The sequence below is a fragment of the Podarcis liolepis genome (assembly GCF_965112155.1).
Source record: "Podarcis liolepis genome assembly, chromosome: 2".
Lineage (NCBI taxonomy): Eukaryota > Metazoa > Chordata > Lepidosauria > Squamata > Lacertidae > Podarcis > Podarcis liolepis.
In genome coordinates, this window is record NC_139555.1 from 113,660,872 (window position 1) to 113,670,768 (window position 9,897).

At 53.9% G+C, this 9,897-nt stretch overlaps 1 protein-coding gene across 1 annotated transcript; it reads right to left on the reverse strand.

The window, feature by feature from the left end:
• Positions 1–78: 78 nt before the first annotated feature.
• TCF19 (transcription factor 19) lies at positions 79–9,452 on the reverse strand. Its single transcript, XM_083493079.1, has 3 exons — positions 8,165–9,452; positions 5,452–6,088; positions 79–3,028 (listed from the first exon to the last, which is right to left on the reverse strand). Exons 1-3 carry the CDS (start codon positions 8,436–8,438, stop codon positions 2,794–2,796), a joined length of 1,146 nt encoding a protein of 381 aa, XP_083349205.1. The 5' UTR covers positions 8,439–9,452; the 3' UTR covers positions 79–2,793.
• Between the last annotated feature and the right edge of the window lie 445 nt (positions 9,453–9,897).

Sequence of the window (9,897 nt, forward strand, 5' to 3'; positions counted from 1 at the left end):
TGGCCTTACAGAAATACGTTTATTAGCGAGAAATCCCCCAGTGTAAACATCAACTGTTATAAAATGGGAGACACCAACTTTTGCAGTTTGGGTTTATTTCAATTACTGTGATCACGCCTGGTTCAAAAGAGGAGGGGTGCCCTAGCGGAGGAAAAGGACAAGTCCTTCCATCTACAGTGAATAAAGCAAACTGGCAGAACACACTTGCAGGAATAACCCCCCCCCCTCCCTAAAAAACTACAGGAGTCTTTGGTTATGTTGCAGAAAGTTCACTGCGTTAGCTTATTTCTGATTCAGCGCTTCAGAAGGCAGATTCCTTGGCAGGTACATTGCTAGCCTTTGGTCCCACTAGCAGTGGCAGAAGCAAGTGTGCGGTCTCTGGGGCTGACTAGCAACATGATGCAATAGTTGAAGAAGGGGCACCGCCCCTGTTTTTGCAGAGCCTTTGCAACTTCCCTGAATCGCATTGCTCTGCTTCTGGCACAATGCTGTGCCCCATTCCATCCTTGGCTTGCTAAAGAAGGGGGCTTGCTTCTAGCTCAGAACGTGGAGTGATGGCTCTAAAGAGACGGAGCCCACACCTTCCCAAAGGGCACAAGATGGGCTGTTCTGGATGTTGGGCTTTCACCATTCTCAGTGGTGCTTGGGGAAACCAAGAGCTTTGCTACAGCTCTGGCTTTTTTGCTGCCCGTTAAAGGGAAGTTCAGGCACCTAACACTTCAGCATGCATTATTTGTGTGTGCCTATGAAAGTGTGCAAACGCTTGTGCCCCTGTTGCTTGCAGGTGAATCACCGGATTCTCTCCCTACACTAGAAACTGGAATGACTGAATAATTATTGAATTGTATCAAAACATCTGCTCAGTCTCGTCCCACAATGCCTAACAAATTTATTGCGGCGTAAGCTGCTCCGGACTAGAGATGCTCTGTTGGAAAAATAATAGTTCAGGGACTGCAGTATGAGTCACACTGTTCTTGCTGTGACTATATGCGGGCTGCTTATCGGAGTGACACAGAGCCACCGCTCGCTCTTTGTGCCTCAAAGCTTTCGGTCCTGCTATTTGTCAAACATTATACATGCGCACCATGTTCGTGTGTATGCGTACAGTGGCCGAGTTCTCACGCAACACTAAACTGTGGTTTGTTTAACAAACATTGCCTGTTTCTCCAGTTTGTTTTGTCTCCCTGCTGCTATTACCTCGTTCCTTTGTAATTTGGCGAGCATCTGCTGCGCTCATGAAAGGTCCTACACCGTAGTTAAAGCAAGCCATGGTTTGTAAGCCAGCAACAAACTAGGACTTCGGACCAAACCATAAACTGCTGGTTCACACATATAATACTGAACCATGGTTTAATAACTATTGCTTGCTAAACCATGGTTTAGTGTTATGTGCACGCACTGAGGATAGCACTTTGTGCAGCTGGTGAAATGGGACCTGGCCTGTTAAAGCTGCCGCCGCCACCATAAATCTTGTCATTAGTCTTTAAGGTGCCATAAGACTCTTGCTTTCACTGCAAAACTACTTAAGTGCCAAGTTAGATGCATCAAGGATCGCTACAGTGATTGTGCATCTGTCATGTTTATGTCTAAAGGGGGAAAGGCTGGGGTTTGCTTGTTTTTCCCTTTACATGAAAAGAGCACATTTGCAAGAAGAGTTGTGACCTTCTAGCCCAGTGTTGGTGCAAAGGAGGAACAAAAAAGCAAAAGCAGATTTGAGGTAAAATGGCGGGAGGTGCAAGTCCCTCTCACTTGCACACTCCTTTGAGTGCCAAACTCGACACATGCACTTCATAAGTGAACAGGGCAGATGGGCGACTGCCACTCTGACTGCCCCATCACCTCCAGTTAAGGCCTAGTTATAGCTGCTACTCTGGAATATAGCATCCTAAGATTCCCACCTAGTTCATCAAAACACTTGACCCCCTACTTGTCTCTCCGTAAAAAGCTTTGAGAGGGCAGGACGCTCTTCCCAGCTAAGTTAACAGCAGGCATTGCTCTTCGGCAGCTGTTCCAATGTCTCGCTACTTCATGCGAACCCAATAAACTGGCAACTTCCCGGAGCACTGAGGTGAGGGAGCCGCTCTACTGCACCCTCAGACTGCACCTACTGCGGCTTCCCGGGCTGCAGGGCTGTTGCTGCGAGGGTGGCCGTTCTGTGCACACCGCTGTGCAACGGGAAAACTGGCATGCTAGGTGTTCGTAAGCGGTTTCTTCCGAGTGCGGCAGGTTCTTCCCTGTAAGTTTAGAGGATGAAGACCTCGGAAGGTAAACGGTGGCGTTGTGCATCTGCCCCAATTGTCCCTCTCAAGCAATCGCTTGCCCCTTCCAGCTGAAGGCCGGCCTTGGGCAGCACAAATCAGGGGAGGAGAACCGGCGACCCTTCTGGTGTTTCCAGCTCCCATCAGCCCCCAGCCAGAAGGGTCCGTGGCCGGGGAAGATGGAAGCCGAAGTCTCGCAACATCCAGAGGTCCCGTCCCTCCGCAGCTTCTAGCACTGGAGTTAGCCAGAAACTTCCCCATGTAATAATATCCATGTCTTCCCCAGTGCAATGCGGCCTCTTGGTTTTCGGAGATGGACTTGACTCCTTGACACAAGGAAGCTAAAGTCTGGTATGTTTTCTCTCAGCCTCCCTCTGAGTGAGACTGCCATGTTCTTTCGCTTGTCCCTGAAAACACGCTCCTTGTGCAATTTTTTTACCAACCCACTTTAAAGATGGGGAAAAGTCCTTGCGTGTCCTGCTGGAGTCCATTCGGGGCAGGGGCGAGGGCGCCTCTCCGGCCGCGGCCACCCTCGTTACGAGCGGCAGGCGGAGCAGCAGAACTCAGCCTCCTTCACGGCGCTGTAGCTGCAGCCCACGCAAGCCACGTGGAACCAGGCGTCGCAGCCGTCGCACTGGACCCACTCCACCATCTCGTCCTGAGGAAGGTGGCACCTCGGGGCAGCGCACGGCTCCGACATGGAGAGAGTCTGGGAGAAGACTTGGCAAGTGCTCCCCAGGGGGTTCTTCCGTGGCCGGCCGCGACGTTTCCTGCAAAGGAACAGGGAGGGATAAATCCGAAAACTGGCACCTGTATTCCCCACCCCCATCAGCACTGCAGCAACATTTCCAGAGTGCGGACGGCGGACCATCTGCACTGTGCGCAGAAGTTACCAGGATCAATCCCTGGCCTCTTTGGGTACAGCTGCGAAAAGACTCCAGGCCAAAAATCTGGGAGTGTAGAATAATGAGCTGGGTGGGCTAATAATAGTCTGACTTGGTCCAAAAGAGCTTCCTATGTTGTTAGGTAAAGGTAAAGGGACCCCTGACCATTGGGTCCAGTCGTGGCCGACTCTGGGGTTGCGGTGCTCATCTTGCTTTACTGGCCGAGGGAGCCGGCGTACAGCTTCTGGGTCATGTGGCCAGCATGACTAAGCCGCTTCTGGCGAACCAGAGCAGCGCAAGGAAACGCCGTTTACCTTCCCGCCGGAGCAGTACCTGGCACCGAGCAACGGGAGCTCACCCCATTGGGGGGATTCAAACCGCCGACCTTCTGATCGGCAAGCCCTAGGCTCTGTGGTTAACCTACAGCGCCACCAGCGGAAAAGCCAAAGGCCAACGCCTTTCCATTGGTGGCTTACAAGCAGATATTAAAATGAGCGTTTAGTGGAGGAGAAGCAAAGTTAAGAGAAAATGATGAGAAGAGAAAAAGCCCAACGCCGACAGAACAAGCTGCAGATACATAAAAGGTTTATTAAAAATGACCTTTTTATTGCCGTATGTTCCGCAGGACACCATGCCTACAGATTCTGGATTAGTATGGGGGGAGGGGACAGAATCTTAGAACTGTAGAGTTGGAAGGGACCCTGAGGGTCATTTAGTCCAACCCCCTGCAATGCAGGGATCTCCCACTCAACATAGGGCTCGAACGCACAACCCTGAGATTAAGAGTCACAGGCTCCACCACCTGAGTTATCCAAGTGGTGCCTTCCTTGTAAACCACTTCCAGTGTGGGGATAGAAAGGCATTAACAGGCCTTCGGGAGCAAGTTTATAGTCACGTGGTTCATTTCTAAGCTGCCCTCTCCAGCAAACCCAGAGAAAGCTGCTATTCCCAGCCTCTTCCTGCCCATCTAAAGCCCGTGAGCTGCATAATCTGGCTGTTCCAGAAAGCCCCAGGGCCTCTTTGGCAGATGAAAAAGTGAGTTGCACAAGGACTTGTTACACTGCCCTGACCGGATGTACAACTAGCAAGTTTTAACCTGTTACTTCGCCCCACTTTACATGCCTGTCCAGAGCCACTAAAGCAGAGCTAAGGAACTCCGGAATTTGTTGGACTCCAACTCCCATCGGCCCCAGTCAGGGATGATGGGAGTTTGGGTTTGCAACAACTGGAGGGCCACAGGTTCCCTGTCCCTGTGTGTCAATTGTTGGGCTGCAGCAGGGGGATCAGAATTTACCAGGCGTGCAATTGGACTTCTACAGAATACAGTGGTACCTCGGGTTACAAACACTTCGGGTTACAGACTCCGCTAACCTAGAAGTAGTACCTCGGGTTAAAAACTTTACCTCAGGATGAGAACAGAAATCGCATGGCAGCAGCTGGAGGCCCCATTAGCTAAAGTGGTACCTCAGGTTAAGAACGTTTTCAGGTTAAGAACGGACCTCCAGAACGAATTAAGTTCTTAACCCGAGGTACCACTATAGTACCTCGGGTTAAGAACTTTACCTCAGGATGAGAACAGTAATTGCACACCAGCAGTGCAAGGCCCCACTAGTTAAAGTGGTACCTCAGGTTAAGAACGGTTTCAGGTTAAGAACAGACCTCCGGAACGAATTAAGTACGTAATCAGAGGTACCACTGTATGGCCTCCAGTTCACTATTTCAATCGCTGAGAATTTCTTTAACTGTTCAGCTGTCCAGTAAAGTATATTATAAGAAGGTGCTGAGTTAGAAACTGGCTGGAGTGGCTACAGCAGCAGTGGAACTGCATGGGCAAAGGAGAAAGTGTTGCCTGATGTCATTATAACAGGTGATTGACAGACAGGTGGCTCTAACTAACTTTGAAACTTGGCACATGCTAGTGGGGAAGTAAGGAAGGATCCAGTTCGCCCCCTGAACTCGAGGCAGAGAAGGTACCTTTCACTTTGATATATATACTTGATATACTTCAAGGAAGAAAGGAAGGAAGGAAAGAAGGAAAAGAGAGACAGAGAGAAGGGAAGTTCTTAGCTCACTGTTTCTCAAGCGTGGGTCCCCAAGCTGTTGCTGGACTACAACTCCCATCATCCCTGACCACTGGATGATGGGAGTTGTAGTCCCACAACAGACAGGGACCCAACCTTGAGAAACACTCCGGCTTAACTCATCAACGCTATGGAAATCTTTCTGTTACACCAGAAACTTGAAAATCATGACGGCGCCCGCTGGCGCAAGCTGTACCGACCATAACGCGGACTCGAAAAGGGACTCACCCGCTGGGTGTGACGTGGAGCTTCGGAGGAGCTTCGTCTTCCTGCAAATTCTGGCTCTCCTCCGGCACTCTCTGCTGAAGCCGCAAGGCGCTATGGCAATGAGCATAACCGCCCAGCCGCTGCTCCTTGCCCGGGGTGGGCTGCTCCTCCTCCAGCCGCGTGATCTCGTCCTCCAGCTCGGGCAGCAGCGTGTGAGCCGATTTGCGCCGGTTCCGGGAGGTTTTCGGCTGAGCGGGGGGTTCTGTGCACCGACCGCGGCCCAGGGAGAAGGTGAACGGTTGCGGCTTGAGCTTGCTGAGGCTGCCGATGGAGCTGAGGATGAGGGTGGCTTTGGAGCGGCAGGAGAGGGCGGTGGGCGAGTGGCGGGACAGAGGGCGGATGCGGTGGTTGCCTGAGGGCAGCACCGGCCGGAAGCCGCAGGAGGAGGCCCAGGGGGCTTTGGGCTCCGTGATGGCAGCGAAGTCCTGCGGCCGGACGTGGACTTTCTGGAAGAGGAAGTAGAACTCGGAGTTGCCGTGCGGGAGCGGCAGGGCACAGCCCTCAGGGACTGGGCTGGGGTGGCCAAAGGTCAGAAGGTCTCCGTCGTTCAGGTCCACTCGCTGGCCATGGGGTACTCGGATGGCGTTGACGTAAGTACCTGAAGAGATAATGGGGCAAGAGAGGAAGCTCACTTTCTATATATCAACCAGTGCAATGCCTATAGGTGTGTTTGTGGAGGTTTTGAAGGCAGCCAGTGTGGTGTAGTGGATAAGAGCGGTAGTCTCGTAATCTGGGGAATCGGGTTCGCTTCCCCACTCCTCCACATGCAGCTGCTGGGTGACCTTGGGCCAGTCACACTTCTCTGAAGTCTCTCAGCCCCACTCACCTCACAGAGTGTTTGTTGTGGGGGAGGAAGGGAAAGGAGAATGTTAGCTGCTTTGAGACTCATTCGGGTAGTGATAAAGCGGGATATCAAATCCAAACTCTTCTTCGGCCCAGGACTCCATGCTAAGTGCAGGACACGTCATAGCCTTCTGTGGGGCTCCTGGCAGTGAGGCCAGGAAGTGCAACACCACACCCCCACCCCCAAATACAGTCATTAACTTTTCCCCATAGGCATGGATGGCACCCTCTCGCTTCGGCGGGACAAAACAAATGTGTGTTTGGGGGGGGGGACCTTTGGCACGGAGGCTGACTCTGCTACCTTGTCCCATGTGATCCCACCCATTAAGTCTGCAGAGTCCAATCTGTTTGTTGGTCGAACTGAACAAGCTCCAGGTGAAGGTAGCCGATGGGTCTCAAACCCTCCGTGAGTTAGGGACTTCCTCTGCATGCAAAGACAGGTTCCATCACATTAAGTGGACGAGACCAATAGTCCAACATTCAAGAAGGCTGTAGAGTGAGAGGCGGATGGGGTTCGGCAAGCCGGAAAGGGGGTTCATCTAGGAGAAGGAAAGCTCTGATCCTAAACCTCTGCTGCCTTGCGGGAGGTCATTGGGAGAAGAAAAGGCCTTTAAGGAGGAAGAAGAAGAAGAAGAAGAAGAAGAAGAAGAAGAAGAAGAAGAAGAAGAAGAAGAGTAGTTTGGATTTGATATCCCGCCTTTCACTCCCTTTAAGGAGTCTGAAAGCGGCTAACATTCTCCTTTCCCTTCCTCCCCCACAACAAACACTCTGTGAGGTGAGTGGGGCTGAGAGACTTCAAAGAAGTGTGACTGGCCCAAGGTCACCCAGCAGCTGCATGTGGAGGAGCGGAGGGAGTAAACCCTACACAAAACCAGAATGGAGGTCCTAAGGCAGTTGGATGGCTCCTTGTACGCCTCCTTCCGACAACTCCTGCAGCCAAGCTGGGGCCAAAGGTATTGCTCTGCATTCCATCAGTGAGGTGAGAGAGGGGTCTTGTAGTTTGGGCAGCCCAAGACCTCCATACGCGCTGCCCAGGCTTGCATCCTGGGGAGGTCACTTTGGCGCTGCAAATGCAGCAGTTTGGCTTCACCCCTGGAGATGCGTGCCATTGTCTCTCAAGACAGGCAGGTGCCAACCACACACACATGGGTGGAAACAGAAAAATGTGGGGACAAAAGACCATTATAGTTCCCCACAGGAATGACAGACTACAATTCATGGCCATTTGTATCTGCTGTTATGTCTGTCTGTCTCTCTCTTACACACACACACACACACACACACACACACACACACCCTCTTGTGGATAAGGTAAAGGTAAAGGGACCCCTGACCATTAGGTCCAGTCGTGACCGACTCTGGGGTTGTGGTGCTCATCTCGCTTTATTGGCTGAGGGAGCCGGCGTACAGCTTCCGGGTCATGTGGCCAGCATGACTAAGCCACTTCTGGCGAACCAGAGCAGCGCACGGAAACGCTGTTTACCTTCCTGCTGGAACGGTACCTATTTATCTACTTGCACTTTGACATGCTTTTGAACTGCTAGGTGGGCAGGAGCTGGGACCAAGAAACGGGAGCTCACCCCGTCGCGGGGATTCAAACCAAGGACCTTCTGATCGGCAAGCCCTAGGCTCTGTGGTTTAACCCACAGCGCCACCCGCATCCCTCTCTTGTGGATAAATTTATGCAAATTGAAGCTTTGGTCAACATATCTAGTTCCACCTGTTTTACCACACTGAGGATCAGGAGCAGAGTATAAAGCAAATATCTTTGCAATGGTCAGGTCTGAATGCAACCTCACCCTTAGTGGCACAAACAGTTCCAAGGACTCACCGTGGGTGCTGTAGTCCACCAGGCCAACTCGCCACTCCCCGGCGGTGCTGTCAGAATCCCTCTCAGCATGGATCTCTGCATGGATCCGCGACACCAAGGCTGGGTTCTCCTCCGACACCAGGACGACATCGCAGACCTCAGCTCGGCGGCCCAGCCGATAGGTGCAGCTGGGCCTAGCAGGTCGGAAGGTGTAGAGATCCCGGTTGGGGGAATCCCCAGGCGAAGCCGGGCCCATCCGGAGTAACTGGAAGCAGGGGAGGGCCTCAGAGAGCATGGCTTGCTCCAGGTGTCTCCTTCAAGCACAGAAGGGGCAAAGGACAGGGCTCTTGGCTTCACCCAGGAGGAAAAAGATGCCTCTGATAGGTGGGAACGTGAATCAGGCAGCGGAGGTGGCAGCAGGGCTTAGCGGTTGCATCCACTCCACACAATCTACCTTCAGCTAGGATGAGCAGGGAGCTTGTGAAAGGGCGGCAAGTTCTTCAGTGTGCAGACTGGAAACATAGCAGCATTGAGTGCAAAGAAAAAAGTCAGAAGTGCAAAACGGGGGGGCAGCCAACGCGAAGGATGAACCGGGTACCACAGGACACAAGCTGTGCAGTGACACGTTAAAATGAAGAGCACGGATTTGGGGGTGTTTTGCCAGGAAAACACACCTTGACTGCTACCCTGACGGGCCTTATTGCACAGGAAAGCAAAGCCTTCTCTCCGCCCCGTGACCAAACCACTACTATGACCGCTTCTTGGCCACGAGCGCCACTTCAGACGTTCTTCGAGTGCAATTTGCTCGAGACAAAGGGGCCCAGAACCCTGAATGGGCGCAGATCTATTCCCCCCGCCCTGGAAGGTGCAAGTTGCCTTTGGGTGCCTGGAAACCCCTTTTCCGCTGGCACTAGTGCAAGGACGCTCCGGAAGGCCCCTGCAAGGAGACGACCACCTGGTCTCCCCGCGATCCTCTCGCAGCCGCTGCTGCGCCTACAGGTGTGGCTCTGCGACTCCGGAATCCGGCCGGGCTCCTGACAGGGGGCGGGCTCTAGAACCCTCGTCTCCTTGACAACGCAAGCAGAGGCCTCGGTCCCCTTGGCAACGCGCTTCCTCGGGGCCCTCTCGCCTCCCTTCCCGCAGGAACCGGCGGCGGCAGCCACAGCTGGAGCCGGGAGTTTCTGCGGCGGCCGCTACCGAGGAGGCTTACCCGGGGCTCCGAGCGGCGCGCGCTGCCTCGCGATTGGTCCAGATTAGGGAGGAGAAAGGGGGGAGGGCGGTGCCGCCGGGTCCTATTGGCCGGCTGGAGGGAAAGCCTCTGTCCTCATTGGCCGAGAGCGGCGAGGGGGGCGGCGAGCGTGCATGAGCGCGCGAGGTAAGGAGTCCGGGCTCGGGCGGAGGAAGGTGCTGATTGGCCGGTGCCTCACAGAACCGGCGTCTGGGGTGGGCGACGCGCTCGTGGCGCGTTTCCAGCGGAGAAAGGAGATTGGCTGGGCCGGCGGGCGGCTGGGCCGGCGATGGCACCGCGCATGTGCGGGACGGCGAGGCCCCAGCTGACTCGCTTGTAATTGCGCTGTTGCCCGCGCGGGAACTCAGGCGTCCCAGGGGTCTCCGCCCCGCCCCGCCAGGCTGTCTTCGTGGAAGAAGCAGCACCTCGCGTGAGGGAAAAGAGGCTGCGAAGGGGCGCCTTCCGCCTCCCACCGAGAATGCGAGCTGCTTCTGCGCTCCTCCTGGTAGACACGGAAGTAATTGCC

Coding starts and splice junctions, on each gene's coding strand:
- TCF19 (XM_083493079.1), bottom strand. CDS start 8,438: ATGCTCTCTGAGGCCCTCCCCTGCTTCCAGTTACTCCGGATGGGCCCG. Junction 6,089..8,164: donor GGTGGACTACAGCACCCACG/GTGAGTCCTTGG, acceptor TTATCTCTTCAG/GTACTTACGTCAACGCCATC. Junction 3,029..5,451: donor CTCCACGTCACACCCAGCGG/GTGAGTCCCTTT, acceptor GTTCCTTTGCAG/GAAACGTCGCGGCCGGCCAC.